We start from the raw sequence: 27,521 nt of genomic DNA on the forward strand, positions 1-27,521 counted from the left end.
ACCATTGTTCTCGGATTTTAGCCTCCTGAATAGCTAGGATTACAGGTATGAGCCACTAGCACCCAGCTTTGTTGTAAACATTTTTAATGAGATTTTTAAAAACAGAAGCATATAAAGTTGTGTGAGTAAAGAGTTTCGAACAGGATCCTATTGGCTAGTAAAGGGCAAATTAATTTGAATTCTGAATTTGAATTCTGGTATCTTTGGCTCTAACTGAACCTCAGGTTCTTTCTAGTATACTATTAGTCATAATTAGTACAGATCATTAACTTAGATCTTTATGGTTTTTTTTCCCCCCTAGATTCATGGCAAGAGAAACCATTTCAGCCAGGACAGTGAAATAAAGGATGATATTGACCACATTTTTCCCCAAGTATTTTTACCTATATATTTTTATTTGATGTTCAATGTTTTTAAATATGCAAATATTGTATATAAATCATACAGCCTTTTGTATAAAGTGCAATAATGTTCATATAAGATAATGGGAAATGTTAATTCCTAACATCTGGAAAAATGGAATTATTTCTTGGAAATTATAAAGGAAGTTAACTCAGCATTCAATATTATTAAGGTTAAATGGCAGTGGTAAAAATCTTTAAAATAAAGTTTTGTTTTTTAATACATTATGATGTGACATTTTTGAGCTGAATGTTAAGAATTCTCAGATTAGTTATCAAACTAATAATTTGATTATTCTTGACACTACGGTAATTTACAAATCTGTATTATGATTATTAGCTCTTGTAATTTCAGTATTTTTACTCAGAATATTTGTAAGTTAAAAAATTTGGTTGCATATCCTCAGTGTTTGCTAAAGTAGAAATAATTTGGACCCTTACACATAGGAGGCAGTTTTAGTTGATTAATATTGAGATTAAAGCACTGTTTATGTCTCCACAAGAGCATTTGTATTTGAATATCACAATTTGAATGGTTCTTTTAGCACATAAATAGGGAATATGTTTATGCAAACAGTTTAGCCATATTGAAATAACACATAAATAACAAGTTTTTAGTGTTCTGATCTTAGTTTTTATTCAATTTCAACATTCTGCAAAAACTCTTAGTAATACTCTTTACCAGACAACAGGTTGTAGGCTGTAACTAGTGTTGAGCCCTGCCTTGTCCATATAGAACTTTGTTCGAGAATCATCCTTGTTTTAAAATCTCAGAAGCCTTCAGAACTGAGTAAATCTTTCTGAACAGCTAGCTAGCCTAGAAATGTCGCAAGAAATTTACATTAGCTAAATCTAAGCAGCTAGCAAATTGTTGGATTGTTTCTTTCCAACTTTTTTGTTGGAGGAAAGCATTAAGAGATGCTTTATATTATCTGGCACAGGCCTCTTTAGAGAGAGTATAATGAAAATAATCAAGATTATTGTTTACTACAGACTAACTCATTTTTCAATTCAGAAAGACTCTGAGAATCAACAGGTAGTCTCTTCAGTCACTTAACCAAAGAGCATGCAATTCAGAAAACTTAAGTGTGCCAACATATTACAGAACTTTGTAAGGAGAAAGTAAAAGCAAAACAGTTACTGAAAGTGGGAAATTTGGAAAGATGACAGAATTACGGCACTCTTAAAATAATGTCATTTTTCAGTTGCTCTCTTTTAAAATAATCTGTCAAAGCCAGAATTCCTGAACCATGGATGAAAGTGGTAATGTTAATTTATACAAGAACTGACTTTGCCTTAGCCATTTGTTGGTTGTGAAAGATATCACAGTTATTTATTTAAAATGTGGTAAGCCAAAAGTTACATACTCTACTTAAATACTCTTTTAACAACTTTTATATTCTCCTGATAATGCCTTTGTGATATTTGTATTTCATGGGCTTTAAGTTCTTCAAAGATGTTATCTTAAATGTCAGTTGCATTAAAAATCCTCTCTTTGACAAATTATGAAAAACTGGTGTCTTCTTTTTTTCCCCTCAAGTACATGCTTTCTAAAAATACAAATAGAACAAATTTAAATGGATCAAACAGTATAAGCAAAAAAAACCCAAAAAACTACTTTTTGTAAATTCTGTTTTGGAATTTGAAAATTTATTTGAATAAACCAAATTTTCTCTATTTTTTTCTTTGTTGCTTTAAAAATCTAAAAACTGATTTGTTTGCATATACTCATTATATGAGAATCCACAAAGGTACTGTCTTTAGATAAATGTCAGAGGACCCTTTCTTCAATCGCCTTACCTTCCCCTGAACTCTGTATTTCCCTCACTCTTATCAAATATTATTGGCTAGTTTCCTTTGGCAAGCCAAAGACCTTGCCCTCGTGCAGTCTAGCATGGAAGTGATAATGTTGGGGGGGGGGGGGGAATTAGAGACTAAGAACCAACTAATGAAACAAAGTTATTTGGGCTGAGAATGTGGCTTAGGAGTAGAGTACATGAAGCTCTGGGTTCGATTCCTCAACACCACATAAACAGAAAATGTCAGAAGTGGCGCAGTTGTTCAAGTGGTAGAGTGCTAGCCTTGAGCAAAAAGAAGCCAGGGACACTGCTCAGTTCAAGCCCCAGGACTGGGAAAAAAAAATACTTGAGGGTGGGGGACTTCCCTGAGGAAATAAACAATCTAACCAAATAGAAGACTCTGGCATTTTTCCAATGAGAAAAGTCATCTAAAACAGTATTTTTTCTAAAAGATGTTTCATCTAGGTGAGATTTTAAATAGGTATGAAAACATTTTAAGAGGGCTGGGAATGTGGCTTAGTGGTAGAGTGCTTGCCTAGCATGCATGAAGCCCTGGGTTCGATTCCTCAGTAGCACATAAACAGAAAAGGACCAAAATGGCGCTGTGGATCAAGTGGTGGAGTGCTAGCCTTGAGCAAAAGGAAGCCAGAGGTAGTGTGCAGGCCCTGAGTCATCAAGCCCCAGGCCTGGGAAAAAACAAACAAAACCATGGTCACATGAGCTGTGGGTAATCAGGTCAAAGCCACATTCATATGGACTATTTCTGAATAAATGTTTATGTGGGGAACTAAGAATACAATTAGAATTAATGCTATTGCTAAGCTGAAATTAATAAATAAGGCAATGATATCTCTGCTGATTTTATTCCCTCTGGATATATACCCAGAATTCAATAGCTGGATCATATAGTTGATGTACTTTTAGTTTTCTGAAGAACTTCAGACTATTCTCTGTAATTGTTATGTTAATCTTCATTTCTACAGTGCATAGGAATTTTTTTCTACACATCCTTGCCATGATTTTTTTTTCTTTTTTTTCTTTTTTTTTGCCAGTCCTGGGCCTTGGACTCAGCGTCTGGGTGGTTGGGGCCTAGGTGGTTGGGGCCTGGGTGGTTGGGGCCTGGGTGGTTGGGGTCTGGGTGGTTCGGGCCTGGGTGGTTGGGGCCTGGGTGGTTGGGGTCTGGGTGGTTCGGGCCTGGGTGGTTGGGGTCTGGGTGGTTGGGGTCTGGGTGGTTGGGGTCTGGGTGGTTGGGGCCTGGGTGGTTGGAGTCTGGGTGGTTGGGGCCTGGGTGGTTGGGGCCTGGGGGTTGGGGCCTGGGTGGTTGGGGTCTGGGTGGTTGGGGTCTGGGTGGTTGGGGCCTGGGTGGTTGGGGCCTGGGTGGTTGGGGTCTGGGTGGTTGGGGTCTGGGTGGTTGGGGCCTGGGTGGTTGGAGTCTGGGTGGTTGGAGTCTGGGTGGTTGGGGCCTGGGGGTTGGGGCCTGGGTGGTTGGGGCCTGGGTGGTTGGGGTCTGGGTGGTTGGAGTCTGGGTGATTGGGGCCTGGGTGGTTGGGGCCTGGGTGGTTGGGGCCTGGGTGGTTGGAGTCTGGGTGGTTGGGGCCTGGGGGTTGGGGCCTGGGTGGTTGGGGCCTGGGTGGTTGGGGCCTGGGTGGTTGGGGTCTGGGTGGTTGGAGTCTGGGTGATTGGGGCCTGGGTGATTGGGGCCTGGGTGATTGGGGCCTGGGTGGTTGGGGCCTGGGTGATTGGGGCCTGGGTGATTGGGGCCTGGGTGGTTGGGGCCTGGGTGGTTGGGGCCTGGGTGGTTGTGGTCTGGGTGGTTGGGGCCTGGGTGGTTGGGGTCTGGGTGGTTGGGGCCTGGGTGGTTGGGGTCTGGGTGGTTGGGGTCTGGGTGGTTGGAGTCTGGGTGGTTGGAGTCTGGGTGGTTGGGGCCTGGGTGGTTGGGGTCTGGGTGGTTGGAGTCTGGGTGGTTGGAGTCTGGGTGGTTGGGGCCTGGGTGGTTGGGGTCTGGGTGGTTGGGGCCTGGGTGGTTGGAGTCTGGGTGGTTGGGGCCTGGGTGGTTGGGGTCTGGGTGGTTGCCTCCCGGGGGCAAGGCCCACCCCGAGCCCCTCTTCCTCTGACACGGGCCCAGCCGCAGGAGATGGCTGGTGACGCTTCTTCAGCCCACACTGAGGAAGTGCAGCGGGCTGGGGTGCGCCCTGGTCCCTAAGTATTTGTCGGGCAGTTTGTTGGCTCAAGTGGCCGAAACCTAGGCCGCAAGTGCGAGTCCCCGGGTTCAAATGCAGTGTGCGCGCGCGCGTGCGCGTGCATCGACCACGACGAAACCATCCCTGGACGCACCGTCCAGAACGCGGGCGGCCGAGGGTCCGTCTGTCCGTCCTTCGGTGCACCGGGGGGAGTTCCAGGACGGGCTGCGGGCTGCGGGCGGGAGCGTGGCGGTCCCGGGGCCGTGCCTCCGCCGGGCCGCACGGGGGCGCTGCCTGGAGCCGCGCAGGCCCCGCCGTCGCCCGCGGCCCCGCCCGCCCGCGCGCACGCGCACGCGCGCGCGCGCCTCTTCCCGGCGGAAATGCCGGGGCGCTGACGGAGCGCCGGAGGGAGGGCGGCGCGGAGGGCCGAGCGCCTGGAGCGGCGGGCGGGCGAGCGGGCGGGCGAGCGGGCGGGCGGCGCGGAGGAGTCGCCCCGTGCTCCCTCCCGCACCTGCCGGCGCCCTCACCGCGCCCCCGGGGCGCACGGGCTCGGGCGGGGCGGGGCGGCGTCCCGCGGGCGCGGGCGTCGGGGCCCGGGAGCGCGCCGCCATGGACGACAAGGCGTTCACCAAGGATCTGGACCAGTGGGTGGAGCAGCTCAACGAGTGCAAGCAGCTCCACGAGAACCAAGTGCGGACGCTGTGCGAGAAGGTGAGGGGCGCGGGGCGGGGGGCGCGGGGCTCACCTCACCCGGACGCCCGGCCCCGGCGCGGACGCGGGCGGCGAGCAGGCCCGGACGCCGGGACCCCGCGGCTGTCAGCGGCGGCGGGCGAGGCGGGCGAGGCGGGCGGGCGGGCGGGCGCCGGGCCTCGTGCCCGCCCTCCGGGCCGCGGGCGAGCGGGCGAGGGGCCGGCGGGGTGCGCGCGTCCCTCGCGGCGCCCCGGGGGCCCGGCCCGGCCCGGCCGCCTCGCGGGGTCCTCGGCCGCCTCGGGAGGGTTGAGCCGTCCCCGGGGCTGTGGCTCTCCGGTCGTGGAATCAGCTTTTCCTTCGGACGGAAGAACACGCGAGCGCCCTTGCCACCGCACAGGTCTCGCCCCGTTCACCAGGCGGTCGCTAGGACCGTCCGCACGCCACAGGTGTGCTTCCCACTCCCGACCCGTGCGTCGTCCCCTCCCCCCCGTCCCCCGATGGCTCCCCACGACCTCCCCCGCCACCTGGTCCTCGCGTGAGGGAGTGGATCGTATCGCTCTCTCCACGCTTCGGAGCCGCACTTCCTTTGGCTGTCTCCTAGCATTTCTCTAGGGTCTTCCTGTGGTCTAGCCTTAGTCCCTACTTCCAAGTTGCCTGAGGTGTAAGGTACAGCCTGTCTGAATTCAGATCATGTTCTGCAGATTTCTAGCATAGCTGCCAGTGTGATGTGCACCTCTGATACTTTTTTTTCCCCCATTTTTTTTGCCAGTCCTGGGCCTTGAACTCAGGGCCTGAGCACTGTCCCTGGCTTCTTTTTGCTCAAGGCTAGCACTCTGCCACTTGAGCCACAGCGCCACTTCTGGCCTTTTCTATATATGTGGTGCTGGGGAATCGAACCCAGGGCTTCATGCATGCTAGGCAAGCACTCTACTACCAAGCCACATTTCCAGCCCTCACCTCCGATATTGTTACCTGTGAGACAGGAATATTTGCCAATCTCCTAGGTGGTTTGTAAAGGTGCTACCCTTGTAAAGTCCTACAGAAGTAACCACTCACAGAGGGGTAAATGAAAAAGGGTAAATATTGTTTTTGGTAAATATTGTTTTTTGGTTTTGGGGGGGTTTCAGTTGGAGATCAAGACTCAAACTTGGTATCTGACTCTTGCTTATTAGCTGGCATTCTATTAATGGAAGCAACCCTGTAAGGATAAATTTTTATATTGTTTTAGATGTCACTATTTTCTTATGGAAATGTGCTAGAATTATGGAAAATGGGTTATTTCCTGGCACTTTTTTTTTCTTTCTTTTGCCAGTCCTGGGGCTTGGACTCAGGGCCTGAGCACTGTCCCTGGCTTCCTTTTGCTCAAGGCTAGCACTCTGCCACTTGAGCCACAGCGCCACTTCTGGCTGTTTTCTGTATATGTGGTGCTAGGGAATTGAACCCAGGGCTTCATGTATATGAGGCAAGCACTCTTGCCACTAGGCCATATTCCCAGCCCCTCCTGGCACATTTTTGTGCTGAAGATATTCTGCACAAAGTATTGGGTTTGTAGCAATGTTGTAATGTTTATTTCTAACTTGTTAATTCTAGTTCTACACCCTTCTAGAGCAATAATAGTGGCATGTATGGAGGAGGTAAAAGAAAAACTAAGGCAAGCCTAATTATATAAATTTTCTATTTTTAAACTTTTGACTACTACTTTTTGGGTTTTTTTTACCCTTTTGTTGGGAGGGGGGTGCTGATCCTGGGGCTTGATCCGGGTGCTGTCCCTGAGCTGCTTTTACTCAAGACTAATGCTCTACCACTTGAACCACAACACCACTTCTGGCTTTTTTCGTGCTTAATTGGAGATAAAAGTCTCACAGATTTTTTCTGAGGCTGGCTTCAAAATTCTACCCTTAAATCGCAGTGTCCTAAGTAGCCAGGATTACAGGTGTGAGCCACCGGCAATTGTCTCGACTACATTTTTAATAGTATGATTATAGGATTCTATTTTTTGATAACTATATAGAAAGTTATAAGGCTGTAGTATTTCCCTTGGAATTGGGTTGCTATTCTAGTTCAAATTGCCTTAAAAATGGAGAAATCCAAAAAAAATGCATAAATCAAGACACTTGAGTCTTGCTGTATGGGATGAGTAATTGAAAAAAAGTGTATGACTGGGTGCTTTGTGTCTGGCTTATTAGGCTCATGTCTGAGAAATGCCTATCATCTGAGAAGATTAGCACTTTACACTAGCTTCAATTAGCAGTCTAGATTTTGAAGCTGGTTGTGGATTTGACTCCTTCCTTACAGGGAGGACTGAAACATTGCTTCTGTGATTAACTCCTGCAACAGTAGCAGAAGAAACAGCAGTTTTTAAAGATGGTGTGCCTAAAACCCAGTCTGGTGCTGTTCAGGACATTTTGTGACTACAACTATACTTGACGCTTGTCTTGGAGAGATTTTCTCTTTGGGTTGCTAAGTGTGATTCCGTTGTACCTGAAGAACTGTGGTGAGGATATTTTAGGTGGTGGGGAAATTTAGCCTGTTTGTGTACTGGGAGATCTTTATGCTTTACAAAGTACCTGACAAAACATGGGACATTTCTTCAGGAAATGAAAACAACAGGTTTGTTTCTTTACTAATATTTTCTTTTTGTCTGCCTATCTGTCTTTGGCAGGGTTAGGGGGAAGCGCAAAAACTAAGGGACAGTAGATAAACAAATGCAGCAGTGGTACCCACTACACACCGTAGAAAATGAACTATACAGTTTGTGGAAATGGAAGGGAAAAACTGGGAGAGATTGCGAGAAGGGGTAACATTGCTCAAAAAGAAATGTACTCATTACCTACTTACCTAACTGTAACCCCTCTGTATACCACCTATAGAAAATAATAGAAAAGAAGATTTAGTTCTTTGGGGTTTTTTTTGGTTTTTTTTTTTTGCCAGTCCTGGGGCTTGAACTCATAGCCTGAGCACTGTCCTTGGCTTCTTTTTGCTCAAGGCTAGCACTCTACCACTGGAGCCACAGCGCCACTTCTCACCTTTTTGTATATATGTGGTTGCTGAGGACTTGAACCTGGGGCTTCATGCAAATGAGGCAAGCACTCTTCCACTAGGCCATATTCCCACCCCTGTGTACATTTTTAAGTGTGAGGTTTGTGTAGAAGTCTTTGTAGATCTTATTTGGAACTACTGGATGAGTTTCTAGCTTCAAAGCTTTGAAATAAGCAAAATATAGGATATTCATTCTTAATGTGAAATAACATACTTTGAATTCCTGAAGGCCCCAAATCATCTTGAAAAAGATTAGGTAATGGTAAAATGAGTTATTTTTTTAACTGAGGAAAAATCTTTTAGATTGTCTGTGATAGAATCCGGCTTTTTAAAAAGGAAGTTTTTAACCACCAAAATGCCTGAAACTTTTTTTTGGGGGGGGGGGGTCCCTGGCTTCTTCCTGCTCAAGGCTAGCACTCTGCCACCTGAGCCACAGCGCCCCTTCTGGCCGTTTTCCATATATGTGGTGCTGGGGAATCGAACCTAGAGCTTCATGTGTAGGAGGCAAGCGCTCTTGCCACTAGGCCATATTCCCAGCCCCCCTAACTGAAACTTTAAACTTCTCTTGAACAAGGATTAGTGTCAGCCTTGATGATCCAATCATAAAGTTTATAAAATCTAGAATCAACCAATGATTCCAATCAATGATGAAGAAAATATTTTTTGGCTATGACAAGAATGACATGGTTACAGTGAAGTAGGAGATTTCCTGTCCTGACAGGTAAAAAAGAAAAGTAAAACCAAATGAATTATTGCGAGTAACCAGAAAGGGCACTGTTAAATCAGGCCATTTCTCAACTTTATAAATTAGGTGTAAAATCATCAGTCTTGCTAGATAAAATGAGGATAATAGCTTCATAAAACATCTGCTTGTCCAGTAGTTTTATTTGCAGTGTATGCCCCTCCCCTTCACTGCTGAGAGCACAAGCCAGCGTGGCCTCTCGTGTGTGGGCGTGGCCTCTCCTGTGTGGGCGTGGCCTCTCGTGTGTGGGCGTGGCCTCATGTGCAGCCTGTCGCTGTCTTGTCTTCTCTTCACAGTCTGATGGACTTGAGAAATCTTTTCGTGAAGAGAAACCAATGTTGTAAATCAAGATTGGATTCATGCCTGATTGATTGTCCTAAATTCTGTTTTCTGAATTTAGTTTTTGCTAAGAGAATGGTATTAAAATCACAAGTAAATGCTAATACTTATGAGAAATGTAATTGTTATGCTTGATTATAATTGCTTGGAACCAATTTTCTTATAAACTCTTCAAGTAGGAAGTGGCGCTGTGGCTCAAGTGGTAGAGTGCTAGCCTTGAGCTGAAGAGCTCAGGGACAGAGCCTAGGCCCAGAGTTCAAGCCCCACAACTGACAAAAAAAATTTTTTTCAAGTAAATGTGAAATGTAAGCCTAACATAATTACTTTCATTATGACACCTTTTTTAAAAAAAATAATGTTCCTTTATCAAAGATCAAATGCTATTAGATACGTCTGTATGTAATTTTTTTAGTTAATCCTGTTAACTCTGGGAAGCAAGTCTGTATGTTGCAAATTCTTTTCCTTTTAGGGCTTGGGAGAGCTCAGTCTTAGACTTGGTTTACTGTTGTGTCTTTCATAATCTGAGACAGAATGTATCATCCTATGGCATGCTCTTGTGATCAAAAGAATTGAAAGTCCTGAGGTGCAGGACTTGTACAGAACCTGAGGTTCTGGACTTGTACTATACTGGCCATATGATTTTGTTTTATGCCAGTACTGGGACTTGGATTCAAGACCTAGGCTCTGTCCCTTAGGTTTTTTGTTTTGTTTGTTTTTTTCTCAAGGCTGACATTCCAACACCAGAGCACAGCTCTTGCAGCTTTTGGTGGTTAATTGGAGATAAAAGTCTCTGGACTTTTCTGCCTGGGCTGGCTTTGAACCACTATCGTCAACAGTTCTTATTGTCCTTAGTAGGATTACAGGCCTGAGCCACCAGTGCCAGTCCTGGGGCTTGAACTCGGGGCCTAGGTGCTATCCCTGAACCTCTTCATGCCCAAGGCTAGGACTCTACCCTTAAGCCACAGTGCCACTTCAGCTTTTTCCTTTTTCTGAGTAGTTTATAGGAGAAAGAGTCTTCTGGACTTTTCTACCTGGGCTGGCTTTGAACCGCTACCCTCAGCTCTCAGCCTCCTGAGTAGCTAAGGTTACAGGCATGAGCTACTGGCACCCAGCTTCAGAAATTTGTTTTGACCTTTTAAAGGTTATATATGCAGCCAAGTGTGGTTATGCATACTTGTATCCCAGCACCAAGGAAAGTAAAACAGGAAGACCCCAGGCCCTGGGGAAGCTGGCTACAAGTGACACAAAAGTTGAAACTAATACATAATTCATTTTTCAAACGCGAGAACCAGCAAATATTCTACACTGTTGGCTCCACCTTCTATCACAAAGAAAAGCTAGGTTCTCTCTGAATGGAAGACACTTGCCAGCTGTAGGTGGGAAGATGGACACTTGCTCATATTAACTTAGGGGGGCTGGAGTTGCTTGTTTTTGAGACAGCAAACTCAGCCTTGTGAGTGCTGGCATACGTGTATGTACCACCACATCCAACAGTTTTCTCGGAGTTTTAACTTCATCTAGCTCAGATCAGTCTATTCTGTGGCTTCATTTTGATGAATTTCCTAGGAAGTAAGATAATGTATGTGGAATTATAGCAAGCACATTTATGAATAGAGAGGAAAGAAGATTGCATATTGTCAAACAGGAATCCATAGCTTTTGTTAATGTGACCTTGGAAATGGGCAACAACACTGAAGTGGAATGTCACATGTTGGAAATGTGGAAGACATGAGTACACTTAAATGCTCTCTGTTCCTAAAACAAGAATAGAAGGGAAAATATTTTGATCTTCCCCTGACGTGTATGTTAGTCCCAAAGTTTGATTTCTCAATTTACTTCCTAAGGTAAGTGTAATTTCATAGCAGCAAGAATGAATTCTTTCCTTTCCCCTTTTTTCTTTCCCAATGACCTGTAGAATTAGAAGCGTGTGGGTAAGAGTTACATTAATGCAGTGATTCTGAGACAGCTGTGTCTGGAGGTCTTGTTGCAAGGTCCTTCTCAGCTGGCGTCTAGAAAGTTAGATTTGGACTGTGTCCCCACGGTTCGCTACTGGTGCACCGTGCTGGTTTACCATGCCTCGGCTGTTCATAGCAAGTTTGAAACTTAGGTAGAAGGTAGGCAAAGGCGCCTCTATGACAGCCCTCAGTTTGCAGGTCGTGAGCTCTGTGCCACTGTAGGCATTCCTTTACTCCTAAAGGATTCACTCTTGTCAGCCAACCAGGCAGTTTGCCACGTTGTGTGTGACAGCGTTGGACTTCTTGCACTTAGTTCTCTCAGAAGTGTGCTTGTGCCTCTTGCCCTTTCACTGTAATAAATCAAAAACCCTGAATGTGCATGCATATTACGTGAGTGCTTTAGTGAAGTGGTCTGGGTGATCCCAGACAAACAAGATTTTACACTGAGATTTTAAAATGTCACGTGAAGGAGTGAATGCAGTCAGATTCCTATATATGCATGTATGAAGATGTAAACATTAAGCCTAGTGTTTTGTACAATGCAAGGATCTACACAGTGGGATAAGAATTTTCAGACAGTTGTTGGAAGAATGTTAATACACTGGAATTAGAAGAAAAGATGGACACCTGAGCTTGGGAAGCTAACCAATGAGTCAGTGAGAGAGCACTTGCCCAGTATTAGAAACCAAAGTCCTGGGTTCCACCTCTTAACACTGGGGGGTGGAGGAAAAGGCACAGACAGCTAGGTGCAATCAAAGGACAATAACTAATCCTTACAATCTGCATATACGCTTTAGTGTGATTTGGTTTTTCATATGTCAGTATTTTAAATCCGTAGATGAGTGTAATAGAGTTCTGGTAGTTACTAGAAAGTAAGTTGAAGTGAATGGGATATGTTGTGAACCAGATAATCTCATCATACTGATGCAGAGATCAACAAAATATAGTGATTCTTTCCCAGGGATTTAAAAACCTTTATACTAACCAGTGCCAGTGGCTCGTGCCTGTAATCCTAGCCACTCAGGAGGCTGAGATCTGATGAGGGTGGTTCAAAGACAGCCCAGGCAAGAAAGTCTGTGGGACTCTTATCTCCAATAAACTACTCAAAAAAGCCAGAAGTGGAGCTGTGACTCAAGAGTAGAGCATTCATTCGCCTTGAGGGAGAGAAGCTCAGGGACAGTGCCCACACCTGTTATCCTAGCTACTTGAGTCAGGAAGCTTGGGGAGGGACTCAAGGTCAGCTCAGGCAAAACGTTTTTATGAGACCCCAATCTCAGCCAGTAACAGGCTGAGTCGTCCCAGCAAGGTGGGAAGTACAACTAGAGGGATTGAAGTTCAGGCCAGCCCAGGCATGCAGTCTAAAAACTTTCGGTCTAGTTATGCATTATTAGGTGATTTCGTATGGGAATATCATAGTGTACTTACCATACTAAAGAAAAAACAATGTAATCGACTCAGTGAATATTGGGTACACAAAGCACTGTCACAGTCTTGCCACACTCACAGTAATGAACTGCTGTGTCACTAGGCCCCGTTAGCACTGTCGTTACAGTCTGTTGTGAACCCTCGTTAGGTGGTACTTGATGACTGTGTGTAACAGTATGCAATAAAGAAACATCAGAGATAGTTACAAAAATTGATTTAAAAAGAAAGGAAATCTGAACCATGATCATTCATGGAAAGACATAGCACTCCACAGATGACCTTTTTTTAAAATATGTTTTCCCTTTTTTAAATGTTGTTTATTTTTTGCTCTTGTGGTTCTGAGGAATTGAACCCAGGACCTCATGCATGCTAGACAAGCACTGTATGACTAAGCCACATTCCCTGCCTAAGGATGTCCTTTAACCAGGTGCCAGTGGCTTGTGGCTACTGGAAGGCTAAAATTGGAAGGATTGAAGTTTGAGGCCAGCCTAGGGCAGAAAGACCCCTTGTCAGTGAAGAGCTGAGTACTCTGTGGCATGTGCCTATTCTAACTACACAAGAAGCCTAACATTGGTGGATCTTGCCCAGTTCTGTGTCCAGGGACAGAGAGAGACCCTATCTCAAAACAAAACAAAACAAAACAAGAAAAACCACAGCAAAAATCAGGGCTGGAGAGAGGGCTCATCAGCAAGAATGTCTCTCTAGCAAGTATGAGGACCTGCATTCCACCCCAGTAGCTGCTACACCTGTTATGCCCAAGTCGTGAGAAGACCACCGTGAACCAGACGTTCTGAAATGCAAAAGCAAGGCTTTATTCAGGCAAGCTGTAGATCGGGCCTCGTCCTACCCACCGACACAGCGGAGGTTAGGAGGAAGCCCTGAGCTGCGATTGCACAGGGCTTATAAAGGCAAAAAACCAAGTTACAGCAATCAGGTGTTCAAGCAAGATTAGGATCCGGGTACAAATCTGATTGGCTCAGGGCTCGAGGCATTCCGGGGAGGTTAGAGTTAAGCATTCCCAGGCAGTCAGAGTTAAGCAGGGAGTTTCCAAACCAGCTGGGCCCTAATAAGCTGTCCTGCTAGCCGGGATAATTGGTGGCCTGGGTTACTCCAAGTTTAAACAGACAACAAAACGGGGGCTGCCTGAAAATGGGGTTTACTTTAACTCTTCACCCCCAAAGAAAGATGCCCTTTTGTCCCAAATTACTGTGTAAATTCAGTGCAGTCTCAATCCGAATCCCAAAATGATTCTCATAGGACATGACGAGTTCTAAAATTAAAATTCCCAAGTGTCTAGTTTTGACTAGAGGGAATCTTGAGGAGATTCGTGGAAAGTAAAACAGGGTGGCAGCTTATTTTTTTTTTATTTATTTTTATTTTTTGCCAGTCCTAGGCCGTGAACTCAGGGCCTGAGCACTGTCCCTGGCTTCTTTTATGCTCAAGGCTAGCACTCTGCCACTTGAGCCACAGCGCCACTTCTGGCCATTTTCTGTATATGTGGTGCTGAGGAATCGAACCCAGGGCCTCATGTATAAGAGGCAAGCACTCTTGCCACTAGGCCATATCCCCAGCCCCGTGGCAGCTTATTTTTCACTGCCATTTCCTTCTTTCTCACATTGGTAAAGGTTTAATCAGTGATGAGGGGCTCACATAGTTTTTTTAAATTACACCGTCAGCCACATACTAGCATGGGTCACTCTGTCTATGTCCGAAGTAGAGAAGCTCAGCAGCGTTAGGCCCAGAGTGAGCACCAAGCAGGTGCAGGTTCAGAACACTGGACTCTACCCAGCGCGGGGTGCTGGGCCGGGGCACCAGCAGGGATGAGAACGGTCCAGAGACTACACGGACCACACATGGCGGGCAGAGGACGTGGGGAGCTGAAGCTAGCCCGGGGCAAAAATGAGAAATCCGACCTGAAAAACAAAACAAAAAGGGTATGGCTCAACGTGTTAGAGCACGCAGCCACCTAGAAAGCCACGAAGCGAAGGGAGCTGAGGGGAAGAGGAAAGGAAGGTTAAGGGAGCCTGGAAGGTTGTACATGTCAGTTCAGGTAAGTCTAGAAACAGACATGGGCCTTTACGGAAGCCTGACAGAGGAGATACTACAAACCAGAGAGGCAAGAATGGCCTTACATTAGGAGTCATTAATGCTATGAGCCAGAAAGGGAGGGAGGTAATGAGTTCCAAGCCAGGCTAAGCTACATATTGTTTAAAATAGATATCAGAGGTGCAAATTAAAAGATATTATTTGACTAATTGGCAAGAATATTAGTTGACAAAGATAGAGAGCAATGCAGAAACTTAAGAATGCGAGCTTTTAAATGCTCTTATCAGATCACTGAGCTGTCCCCAAAATGCCACTTCCCCATCAGTCAAATTCAACTTGGTCCTACTTCCTCCTCACAGTTGGCTTTTGTGGTCCTGTCATTTTCACTGTTTGGTGGTTTCTTCCTAGCACTTTACATGTCTCTTGTAGTTCCAGTTCTTTTGTGTAATTTTGTTTCTAATTTGCTGCAACCTGAAAACTAGATAAATCATTGGAATTTTGTATATTAACAAATGCTAGGCTCGAGGGGCTCACGCTTGAAATCCTAACAACTTCGAAATCCTAACGACTCTGAAAGTGGAGAGAAGGAAGCTTTCACCCGAGGTCCGTCCAGGGAAAAGTTTGGGATAATTCTTCTCAACCAGTATCTGGGTGCTGTCACATAGCCCCTGTCACCACGCCTATAAAAAATTACAAAGAGGGAGATGGCGGTCCTAGGTCCACCTGAGAGGGGACCGAGGAGGAACGTTATTTTTATTCTAAAAATAACGAGCAAGTAGAGCTTGAGTAGAGCCTGTGCCAGAACCCCTGTGTGGCAAGTCCAAGTCCCTGGGTGCACACGCTATGCACACACACACACGCACGTACACACATGTGCACACACACATACACCAGAGTAAAGCCGAACAGAAGCTTTTAGCAATATGTATACTTTATTTTATTGAACTCTTTTTTTTCTATGAAACAAAATTTTAAGCCAGGTTAGCTGTTACTGGCTTGATGTTAGTACTACATTTAACTTGCCAGTGTTCAGACATAAATTCTGTACTTTGGCACTTCCCAATGGTATATTCTAGTTCAGCTCTATAAAGTAATTAGAATAAAGAGGTTGAAAGGTAGAGATAGAGGATAGAAATTTTAACTAGCATGTTTAGGCCCTGGGGATCTGTACCATCACATAAAGGAAAAAGAAGAAAGTTGGAAGTTAGCTTTTAATTGGTATATGTTTATCTAAGACTGATTCAGAATTGTTTTCTTCCTTGATCATTTTTGTTTTGGTCTTTTCTTTTTTGGTACTGGGGATGGAACGCAGGACATTGCGCCTGCTAGGTATGCGCTTTGCCACTGAGCTATGGCCCAGCATTCATTGATCTTTTTAAAACTTATAAATTGCCTGTTTCTTCCAGCATATACTGGGGTAAGCGATGAAGAAATGACCATGCAGTGTCATTTCAGTAACACAGGACAAGGAAGTGAGTTAGTTTAGCAATGTCAGTGAACGAGCCTTAACACACATACACACACACACATGCACACACTATTTCATAAGGTTAGATTGTCCCAGAGCTAGTTTAAGGGCAATAAGTACACAAGGTTACTCATTCCTGTCTTTTGACTGGATTGCGGCAGAAGGTCAGACACAGCAATCACATAACCAGCAGGTTTGCCACTGGCCCCAAGCATTCCCCTTGTGTGTAGTCATAACAGCCCTAGGGTTCTAGATGATAAAAATAAGCAAAAGGGCAGGGCTTGGGCTCAGACCAGCCAGGGTTGGTGTCCTGCAGTGGGCATGAGCGTGGGCGTGCGGCTGTGTGTGGGGGGGGAAGCGGGAGGGCACCCAGTGTCCTGTGCCACTGAGACTGCCGTGGCCATCTTCTGAGTTTGCTGGGTACCAGGCCCTGGTGGTGCCAGCCCCCCCCCCTCCCCAGCCACAAGGGCCCGGCGCCAGCGTAGGCCGTGCATGGCCAGGTTAATGCACTTCAGAGGAAGAGTCTTGAAGAGAACAAGTGGATCATTCTGGCATTTAGACATTTGGGCCAGTGAAATCAAATGCAAAATAAATGTCTGTATGGTTTAAAAAAAATAAAAAAGATTAAGCTAGGTACCCATGGCTCACACTTGTAATCTTATCTACTCCGGAAGTCGAGATCTGAGGATCAGTTTGAAGCCAGGAAAGGCCACGAAACTCTCATCTCCACTAAACTACCCAATAGCCAGAAGTGGAGCTGTGCCTCAAGTGATGGCACACTTGCCTTGAGCAAAAAAAAACTAAGGGACAGCAGCACCCAAGCCCCGAGTTCAAGCCCCAGGACTGGCACACTCAAAAAAACCCAAACAAACCACCTTTATTGAGATAAAATTCCTTCTGTTGGGCTGGGAATGTGACTTAGTGGTAGAGGTAGAACATGCATGAAGCCCTTGGTTCGATTCCTCAGTACCACATATACAGAAAAGCCAGAAGTGGCGCTGTGGCTCAAGTGGCATAGTGCTAGCCTTGAGCAAAAAGAAGCCAGGGACAGTGCGCAGGCCCTGAGTCCAAGCCCCAGGACTGGCAACAGCAACAACAAAAAATTCCTGCTGTAGCATTCAATTCACTTAGTTTACCATTCAGTAGCACTGAGTAAGTGCATTCACGAACCTTCACCTCCATTACAGTGTTAGGTGTCCGTCCATCTACCTCAAAGGAAACCACATCCCTTACTTGGTACTCCCAGACACTCAAGCCATCTACTGCCCATGCTCTGAGCCACCATAACCCTTCCACCTCTGGTTCTGGACACTGCATATAGATGGAACTGCAAATTATGTGGCCATTTGTAAAGGTTTCTTTTACTTATAATGGTGTTAGTGTAGCATATGTCAGTACTTCTTTCTTGCTGGTTGATATTCCATTGGGGGAAATGTTATTCATGAGTTGATGAGAACATTTGGGTGAGTTAAGTCTTCAGATTCTCTTTTTTTCCCTTAAGATTTCCCTTTAGTCACCTTTTTTTATTTTATCACCTTTAAATTTGTGATACAATTTTTTTAATTGTTGGTTTTACTTTTCCAACAGGCTAAGGAAATTTTAACAAAAGAATCCAATGTACAAGAAGTCCGTTGTCCCGTCACTGTCTGCGGAGATGTGCATGGCCAATTCCACGACCTCATGGAACTCTTCAGAATTGGCGGGAAGTCGCCAGATACAAACTATCTGTTCATGGGCGATTATGTGGACAGAGGTTATTACTCTGTGGAGACTGTGACTCTTCTTGTAGCATTAAAGGTATGCTTAAAGACATCTTCTTCTTTTTAAATTTATTCTTCTCTTTTTAAAATTATGCATTAAACTTCTCTGCTTGTGATAATGTATCATTCTCAAGTTGTCCATAACTGAAGTCATGAAATTATATTTGGCTTAGTTATTTATCTTTGGTATTGAGTCTAAGAGGATTGAAGCCTGTGCTGGCCTGGAAAAAAGTGAGTCCCTATCTCAAATGAACCAGAACAGAAAGGGTGAGTAAAGGCGTGGCATGATTCCACACCTTGCCTAGCCAGTGTAAGAACCTGAGTTCAAACCCTAGTACCACCAAAAGAAAAAGGTTAGCTCTTACCTTGAAAATGTTGTTATTCCTCTCTCTGTGCCTTTCTGTTCAATGCCCCACACAGTTTATCACCTTACTTTATTATGTAGGTAACTTTTTCATTTCTGCTTCCAAGGTCTAATCTACAAATCACCTTGCATATAAAGCCAGATTAAAACTAACAAATACATCTTACCTCACTGTTCTCAAAGTCTCAAATTCCATATCGATTTTAGACTCACACTCAAACTCCTTAGCTTCTGTCATCTAAATTTACCTGCCAGTAGTAGATAGAAAAAATGTTTTGCCTTACATCAAAGAATTTTCTTATTCAGTGCTCTAGACTCTATTTCTTTGTTTAGGATACCCACGAAAAAACTGTCTGAATCTTTTTTTTTTTTTTAAGTCGGTCATGGGGCTTGAACTCAGGTGAACACAGTGTCCTTGAGCTCTTGTTGCTCAAGGCTAGGGCACTATCACTTTGGGCCACAGTGCCATTTCTGGTTTTCTGGTGGTTAAGTGGAGATGAGAGTCTCATGGACTTTCCTGTCCAGTCTGGCTTCAAACTGCTGTGCTCAGGTCAGCTTCCTGAGTAGCCAGGATTACAAGCATAAGCCATCAGTGCCTGGTCTGTCTCTAACTTTCTTACTCCTGCCTAGTTTATGTTCTGTTTTGTTATAAAAGGAAATAATTAGTGATAGGGCATGGTTAAAGTGGTATAGTGATTGCCCATCATTCATCAGGCCCTGGGTTCAGTCCCCATTTGTAGGGGCAGTTAGTAATAGTAATTTGCAACTTTACTCCAATTTAGCAATACTGTTTTTGTTGGAGATGGGAATTAAACGTTTTGAAGGGGGGTGGGTGTGTGTGTGTGTGTGTGTGTGTGTGTGTGTGTGTGTGTGTGTGTGTACTTGAACTCAGCCTCATGCTCTCAGTAGGCTTGCTGGTTAACTCACAAATGACCCTTTGTCACTTGAGCCATGCCTCCAGTCTGGCTGGCTAATTGGAAATAGGAGTCTTGCATACTTTTTTAATCCTTGCTGGCTTTGAACTATAATCCTCCAGGTCTAATTTCCTTGAGTTGCTAGGATTACAAGCCTGAGCAGCCAGCACCTGGCTTTGGTTAATAAGATTTGGTTTGAAGGAGAGTCTTTTACTCTTTTTTTTTTTTTTTTTTTGCCAGTCCTGGGCCTTGGAATCAGGGCCTGAGCACTGTCCCTGGTTTCTTTTTGCTCAAGGCTAGCACTCTGCCACTTGAGTAACAGCGCCACTTCTGGCCATTTTCTGTATATGTGGTGCTGGGGAATCGAACCCAGGGCTTCAAGTATACGAGGCAATCGCTCTTGCCACTAGGCCATATCCCCAGCCCCGAGTCTTTTACTCTTAAAAGTGATTATTTAATTTACTAGTGGACCAAAGGGTCATTGAAGGAAGTGGGTCACAAGATAACGTTCTTAACATTACCAGTGAAGATATGATTTTAGCCTGTGTTTCTTTTCCATTTCTTGCAGGTTCGATATCCTGAACGCATTACAATCTTGAGAGGAAATCATGAAAGCCGGCAAATTACCCAAGTTTATGGCTTTTATGACGAATGTCTACGGAAGTATGGAAATGCCAATGTTTGGAAATATTTTACAGATCTATTTGATTATCTTCCACTTACAGCTTTAGTAGATGGACAAGTGAGTATGTATGTGATTATGTCTTGTGGGGGAGATTAAATGTAGGAATTTCGGGTCTCAGCTTACATGATCTTTGCTTCTTGTATCTCTTTGGCCTTTTCTGCAACTGCAGTTCTTAAATTATAAAAGTCCAGAGTAGTCAAAAAATATACTAGTTCTTTGGTCTGCTGATCAGAATATAACTTGTTTATAGTCATCTTTGTGTAATCCTGAAGGCTATACTTTCCAAGTTATGGTTTTGAACACTTCAATAATTAAAAGAATAATGCTTTCAGATAATAGTGCCTAGACGTGTTACTATGAATCAAAGCATGAATTTATTTTAAAAAATATTTGTGGGGGCTGGGGATATGGCCTAGTGGCAAGACTGCTTGCCTCGTATACATGAGGCCCTGGGTTCAATTCCCCAGCACCATATATACAGAAAATGGCCAGAAGTGGCGCTGTGGCTCAAGTGGCAGAGTGCTAGCCTTGAGCAACAAGAAGCCAGGGACAGTGCTCAGGCCCTGAGTCCAAGCCCCAGGGCTGGCAAAAAAAAAAAAAAAAATTGTGTGTGTGTGTGCTAGTACTGGGGCTTAAACTTGTGGCCTGGGTGCTGTGTTTGAGCTTCTTTTGCTCAAAGCTAGCACTCTACCACTTAAGCCACAACACAGCTTCTGGCCTTTTTGGGGGGAGTGGACTTTCCTGCTTGAGCTGTCTAGGAACTGCGGTCCTCAAATCAGCCTGCCTTAAAATGTTTACTTTTAACTAGCTTTTAAGTGTTTAAATCAATATTGTCTTCATTAGCATTAAATTTAATGGACAGATTATTTTAGAAAGGCAGCCTGTTGCTCCTCACCTGTTTGCATCCCCCAAGTCATTGAATCTGTTAGCACTGTCCATTTAAGAAGCAAAACAACCAGTATACACAGGAGCATTGGTGTCAGGTTATTTATAAAATGTTGCTACAGAGACCTTATCTACTTCAGAAATTAAGTAAACAAATAAGTATTCAAAAAATTTGAACAGGCTGGGAATATGGCCTAGTGGTAGAGTGCTTGCCTCGCATACATGAAGCCCTGGGTTCAATTCCCCAGCACCATATATATAGGAAAAGCCAGACATGGTGCTGTGGTTTAAGAGCTAGAATGTGTGCTCATTACCAGACAGTATCCTCTCTGTACAATGCCTTAATAATAGCAATGCTTGTTTGTTTGTTTTAAGTCAGGAGACAAAAGCTGAGTGTTAGTAATATTCAGCTGTAATCCTGGCACTCAAGAGGCTGAGACAGGATCATGAGTTCAAGGCCAGCCTGGTTATATAGGGAGAGTCTGTGTCTCAGAAACAAAAAAAATAGCTGGGCACCAGTGGCTCCCACCTGTAATCCTAGCTACTCAGACTGAGATCTGAGGGTTGAGATACAAAGCCAACATTGGCAGAAAAGTCCCTGTGAGGGGCTGGGGATATGGCCTAGTGGCAAGAGTGCTTGCCTCGTATACATGAGGCCCTGGGTTCGATTCCCCAGCACCACATATACAGAAAACAGTCAGAAGTGGCGCTGTGGCTCAAGTGGCAGAGTGCTAGCTTTGAGCAAAAAGAAGCCAGGGACAGTGCTCAGGCCCTGAGCCCAAGCCCCAGGACTGGCCAAAAAAAGTCCCTGTGAGATTCTTACCTCCAATTAACCACCAGAAAACTGGAAGTGACGCTATAGCTCAAAGTAGTAGCACACCAGCCTTGAGCAAAAGAGCTCAGGGACAGTGCCCAAGCCCAGAGTTCAAGCCCCACAACCAACAAGAAAAGGAATCAGAAGAAAAATGCTCTCATATTATTCTCTGATTTAGAAGCTCTACAGGAAAAAATATGTAGTTACAAAAAGAAAAAGTTATTTATTAATTTTCTTTTAGAAGTCGTAGCCAATGCCCTGTGTAATCAAAGGAGTTAAATGGGCAAACACTGAGAAGTTGGGGATTTGGGGCAACTTTTATGATTATATACTATGGAAAATCTGGGAAAACTGCAAGAGAAAGCATCACCTGTCAGCAGTACCAGCCAGAAATGGGGTGAGAGGCCACAAGGCTGGGGGAGAGAAAACAGTCAAACACCTGGGGTAGGACTGGGGACCGCACTTGCCTAGCACACAGAAGGTCCTGCACCACACGGGGGAGGGAGGGGGGAGAGACCATACCTGCTATTACAAAGGGAGAAGATAGGAAGGACATATTTGTGTTAACAGTTCTGTTTGATGTGGGGTTTGCCTTTCCATTGTATTATCAGTTTATTACAATGAATACTTTGAAAATAAGCGCTCTTAGGATTAATACTTGTAACCATCACCACTTGATAACTTAGCAGTTAGAGAAACTAGAGTGCACATTCTCTTTTAATTTCTAACAGATATTCTGCCTCCATGGTGGCCTGTCTCCATCTATAGACACGCTGGATCACATAAGAGCTCTGGATCGTTTACAAGAAGTCCCACATGAGGTAAAATTTTTAAAGAATAAATATAGCTTCCTTGTGGGAAAGCTAAATTGTACAAGTCCTGCGGTGTGCTTCACTTTCCCGGCAGGGCCCGATGTGTGACCTGCTGTGGTCGGATCCGGATGACCGAGGTGGATGGGGGATTTCACCACGTGGCGCCGGCTACACATTTGGACAGGACATTTCTGAGACATTTAACCATGCCAACGGTCTCACACTGGTTTCTCGTGCTCATCAGCTTGTAATGGAGGTGAGTGCTTTTTGTACAGGATGATTTTTTTTTTAATGCACTGTTGGAATTGAAACTTGAGAAAAGTTGTGGGAATAATAGCCCAAAGTGCTTCACTCAAATCCTTCAGTGCAAATATTTTGCTGTATTTGCTATATTTCTCTCTTTTCCCCTTCCTCCTCAAATAATTCCTTATTTGTTGTACACAAATGCTTTTTTACCCCAAAGTTCCCATGTATATTTTGTATGTAACCTCTTAAATAACCACATTATCATTCTCACAGAGAAGATACTTGTACTAGTACATTACTATAATTTAATTTTGCATATGCTCATGATTAATACAAGAACAAGTTATAAATTCATTGTCCATATGCATTTTTGGCAGACATACTCTATGGACTGGTAACTCCTCATTGCATCTAACCAGGGGGTAATGAAATCTGTTTGTCCTGCTGCTGCTTATCTAAAAGGTCACCCAGGGTGTTATGTCTGACATTTCCATTGTAATATTACTGTTGGAACGAGGGAGTACAAATAGAACACCAAATCAGTAGGGATTAGCTTTAAGATGTTAAAATTTTTTTTTTTTTACCAGTGCAACAGAGGCAAGAGAGATATGGGAGCATGACAAATAACACAAATTCATTATTGAAAATAACTGTATCAGTAACTATAAGAAATGTAAATGGGGCTGGGAATATGGCCTAGTGGCAAGAGAGCTTGCCTCATATACATGAAGCCCTGGGTTCGATTCCTCAGCACCACATATCCAGAAAACTTGGCCAGAAGTGGCGCTATGGCTCAAGTGGTAGAGTGCTAGCCTTGAGCAAAAAGAAGCCAGGGACAGTGCTCAGGCCCTGAATTCAAGGCCCCGGACTGGCAAAAAAAAAAAAAAAATGTAAATGGGCTAACTTCCCAAATTGGTTAATCAGAATTCAGCTACTATTGGGACACACTTCATCATAATGTCCTAACAATCTAGAGATAAGGGAAAATGGAATATTGATATCTCAAGTAGATAATTATCCAAATGTAGCTAATAATACCAACCAGAATAGGCTTTAGGGTAAAAGGTTTCATTCAAAATAAAATATTTGCCAGGCACTAATGGCTCACGCCTGTTGTCCTAGCTACTCAGGAAGGATGAGTTCTGAGGACTGCAGTTCAACGCCAGCCCAAGCAGGAAAATCTGAGACTCTTATCTCCAGTTAACCACCAGAAAACTGGAAATGGAGCTATGGCTCAAAGTGTTAGAGTTCTAACCTAGAGTAGAAAAGCTCCCAGGCCCTGAGTTCAAGCTCCACGACCAACAAAAATAAACCAGGAGCTGGGGCCTCCTGCCTGTAATCCTCACTGCTCTAGAGGCTGAGGTCTGAGGATTGAGATTCAAAGCCCGCCCAGGCAGGAAAGTCTGTGAGACTTGCCTCCAATAAACTATTCAGGAAAACCTGGAAGTGGCGCTGTGGCTCAAGTGGTGGTAGAGTGTTAGCCTTGAGCAAAAGAAGCTCAGGGTCAGTGCCCAGACCAGAGTTCAAGAGACCAAGTAAAATAATAAACAAAATTTGTTACTGATGAAAATTTGCCCAGTTTCCTAGGAAAAATACTCCAGAGTTTGTATTTCCCTAATAACTTCAACATATTTAAAGCAGAACTTGAAAGCTAGGCATAGTGGCACATACCCAGAATCCTAGCAGGAAGATTATGAGTTCAAAACCATTCTGGTTCCAGGCCAACCTTGAGCTTCAAAGGAAAAATGAAAAACCTGTGATCTTTGTGAAGGAAATTTAAATATATACTCTAGCTAAGGTCAATACAGAGTAAAAACATACACAGTTAAAACGCGGACACTTAACACAAATGGCTACGTATCTACAGAGGATATTACAGTTTTTGAGCTTAATTCCCGTCTGTCAAGAACCTTATGGCATATGGAGATGTTCTTTTTTTTTTTTTTAACTATTGCAGGGATACAATTGGTGCCATGATCGGAATGTGGTCACCATCTTCAGTGCGCCCAATTACTGCTACCGCTGCGGGAACCAGGCTGCTATCATGGAGTTGGATGACACGCTAAAATATTCCTTGTAAGTAGCTTTCACTGGGATGGGATCACTTTTAGAAGATAAGTTTGGAGGTAGTGTTTCGCTTGCGTAATAGGGAAAGGAGAAATGTGTCACACTTTTTTACCATGGAAAACAGCCAATTAGAGGAGAAAACAATTCTTTTGTAATTTTTCATTGTGTCGGCACCTCACGCATGCGTTCTGCCGCTAAGTTACACGTCCAGTCTAGAAAATTACTTTCTTTTCCTACTCCTAGAACATTACCTTTTAGACAATTATTGAAAGTATTTTTGAACTTGTGGCTAATAGAGAAGCGATTCACAAGAGCCTAACCTGGCATTTTGTGATGTCATGCGGAAGCTCAAGCAGCGGCGGCGCCCCCTGCCCGCCGAGCCCTGGGTGGAGGAATAGCCCCGCGCCGGACACGCAGCTGCCCGTGCCGAAGCTCCGGCTCACGCATCACGAGGCGGCTCTGCTGCGGGGGGCAGGGCGGCAGCTCACACAAGCCCCCTCGCTCGGGGTTGCACCTCACCTAGAAACAGGCAGGGAACAGTGCATGTGAGGCCCCACTGGGGTAACGCGTTCCTGTCATCTCAGCCCTTCCGAGACTGAGGCAAGGGGATCTCTGGTGTGAAGACAGCCTAGATTACATAGCAAGACCCTGTTTCAAACCAAATCAGTGGATCATAGGTAGAGACCAGCTTATCGTATAGCTCCCAAAATATTTAGCAACCAACAAAAGGCTAAGCAACAAAAAGCTCAATAGACAAAAATCAGAGGGGAAAGAAGCCCCCCAAATGTCCCTGTAAGATCACAGTGAACCGTGGGTGGCTGTGCAGCTTTGCTTACTCAAGCCTCGAGAGCGGGGCAGAAGCTCTTGCTGCTAACAGTCCTAAGCCAGGCATCGATGACACCGAGTAGGGGAAGCCAGGGAGAATCAGGAAGAATTTTGCCCTAGGATCTTCAGAGAAAACATGGCCCAGTCAACACCCTTATTTCAGATTTGGACCATCCAGAACTCAGAGAATAAATCCCTTTGGTGTGAGTCATTCCGTTTGGGGTCCTTTGTCAGCAGGCTAGGAGATTAGTAAATCATCAGCAGTGGGTGTTATAACCATCACGACGCTAGCCGTACAGTAAATTGCCCTGGCTCAAGAACAGTTGCTACAAGTCCAGACCGAAAGATAGAATCACTGAGTGTTGGTGGTTCTTGCCTGTAACCCCCGCACTTGGCAGGCCCTCATCACGAGGATTTCAGTTGGAAGCCAGGCAGAAAAGTTCGCGAGATGCCTTATTAACCAATAATCAGGAGGATTGCGGTTCCAGGTGAGCCTGGACAGAGCAAAAACAGTGCGAGACTTCATCTTAGTGGAAGAGGCGGGGTCTGGTGGCATGCGCTCGTCACTCCGCGTGTGACCACGCACGGGGGATGGAAAGCACCGCCCGTGTCCAAGAGACCCGTGCAGGGATGGCATGTGAGCGCGAGTTCAAACCCCGGTCCATAGGCGATACTCAAGTGAGAGCCTACAGACTTGGAGGCCTGTGCTCTCCAGAGTCTCTGCAGAGCGGATTGGAGAAGGAAATTCCAAGCCACGCTGACCCCAAGAGGGCAAAGCTGGTTCCGAATGTGGAAAACCAGTGTGATAATCCACAAGAACAGAGAGAGAGAAGCCCAGACGATCCACGGAGCAATGCAGACAGAGCAGCCGCCACAAGCCAGCGTGCTTGCCGCCTGCTGGTGGCTCGCGCTGTCATCCCAGCTACTCAGGAGGCCGAGCTCTGAGGCATGAGGTTCAAAGCCAGCCCAGACAGGAGAGTCCCCGTGAGACTCATCTCCAACTGACCACCCCAAACCCGGGGCGGCCGAGGCGCAGAGAGCGGCTCGGGCAGCACTCGGCCCCGCCGGGGCTTGGATTCGCGGCAGGCCCGGTCCCGGAGCCATGGCCGGGGGAAAGAGAACCGACCCCGGCAAGTGAACACCCTTGTCATCAGCTTGCTCTGGCTGTGCAAGGCCATGTGGAAAACCCACCCGTGACTCCGCACCCCCGCATCCATCCCCACGGGGTAGGAGAAGCGCGGCCGCCAGGCCGCTGCGTTCAGAGCTCCGCCACTGCCCCGTTCTATCCCGCGCCTCCCGTTGCCCGTTCGCGTGCTCGCAAAGCCACGTGCTCTCTAACGGTTCTCCCTCTTGCCGTTCGCAGCCTCCAGTTTGACCCAGCGCCCCGTCGCGGAGAGCCTCACGTGACCAGGCGCACCCCAGACTACTTCCTGTAAATCCCCTCTGAGGACACCTGGCTTTTGAGTGAGCGAGCGTGCGTGCGTGTGTGCGTGCGTGTGTGTGTGTATATTTTAAAAATACAAAAAGACAACAGTAATCTTTGTGTTTCTGTAACAAATTGTGATCTGTCTCGGCATTAAACTACATCATGGACCAAAATGTGCCATACTAATGATGAGCATTTAGCACAATTTGAGACTGAAATTAGTACACTACATTGTAGATGGGTCAGTCTGACAGCCTGCCTGCTGTATTGGTAGTAACTATTTTTCTCTGGACTGTTCATACAGAAAAGGTAACTAACTGCTTAATCTCCTTTTGCGCTTATTTGTGAATTTTAGTTACAGTGTTTAAGTGGCATGGATTAATAGCGTTGGAGTTTTATTTTTAAGCAAAAATGACAAGCTGACTTCCACTTTATCCATTACCCTTATTTTATTGAAATGTATAACTAAAGAAGAGATTCTTCTTGGGAGTATGTTGTCATAACATGAGAGAGATTTCCCTCCATTTAAACTAAATTACTGTTTTATGTTGATCTTCATATTTCTGTATATTTGTCATGACAGTGCTTGCATCCTATTTGATGTACTGAGCAAATAAACTTGCCATTTAAACAAAAATA

At 45.1% G+C, this 27,521-nt stretch overlaps 2 protein-coding genes across 2 annotated transcripts in view; both read left to right on the forward strand.

Moving 5' to 3' along the window:
* The window catches only part of Tex15 (testis expressed 15, meiosis and synapsis associated), a 33,225-nt gene extending 32,886 nt beyond the window's left edge, over positions 1–339 (forward strand). Inside the window, exon 9 of the mRNA XM_048330533.1 lies at positions 302–339. Coding sequence (XP_048186490.1) covers positions 302–339 — 38 coding nt within the window. The remainder of the gene's footprint in view (positions 1–301) is intronic.
* Positions 340–4,912: 4,573 nt separating this feature from the next.
* Ppp2cb (protein phosphatase 2 catalytic subunit beta) lies at positions 4,913–27,521 on the forward strand. The gene is made up of 7 exons (XM_048330638.1): positions 4,913–5,091; positions 17,672–17,881; positions 19,691–19,864; positions 22,238–22,327; positions 22,413–22,574; positions 24,522–24,640; positions 26,820–27,521. Exons 1-7 carry the CDS (start codon positions 4,990–4,992, stop codon positions 26,890–26,892), a joined length of 930 nt encoding a protein of 309 aa, XP_048186595.1. The 5' UTR covers positions 4,913–4,989; the 3' UTR covers positions 26,893–27,521.

The sequence above is a fragment of the Perognathus longimembris genome, chromosome 21, assembly GCF_023159225.1.
Source record: "Perognathus longimembris pacificus isolate PPM17 chromosome 21, ASM2315922v1, whole genome shotgun sequence".
In the NCBI taxonomy this organism is placed as follows: Eukaryota; Metazoa; Chordata; class Mammalia; order Rodentia; family Heteromyidae; genus Perognathus; species Perognathus longimembris.

Excerpts from the sequence above, each read along its gene's own strand:
- Ppp2cb (XM_048330638.1), top strand. The coding sequence starts at position 4,990 with ATGGACGACAAGGCGTTCACCAAGGATCTGGACCAGTGGGTGGAGCAG. Across the intron at positions 17,882-19,690 it reads CTCTTCTTGTAGCATTAAAG|GTTCGATATCCTGAACGCAT; the intron begins GTATGCTTAAAG and ends CATTTCTTGCAG. Across the intron at positions 19,865-22,237 it reads CAGCTTTAGTAGATGGACAA|ATATTCTGCCTCCATGGTGG; the intron begins GTGAGTATGTAT and ends AATTTCTAACAG.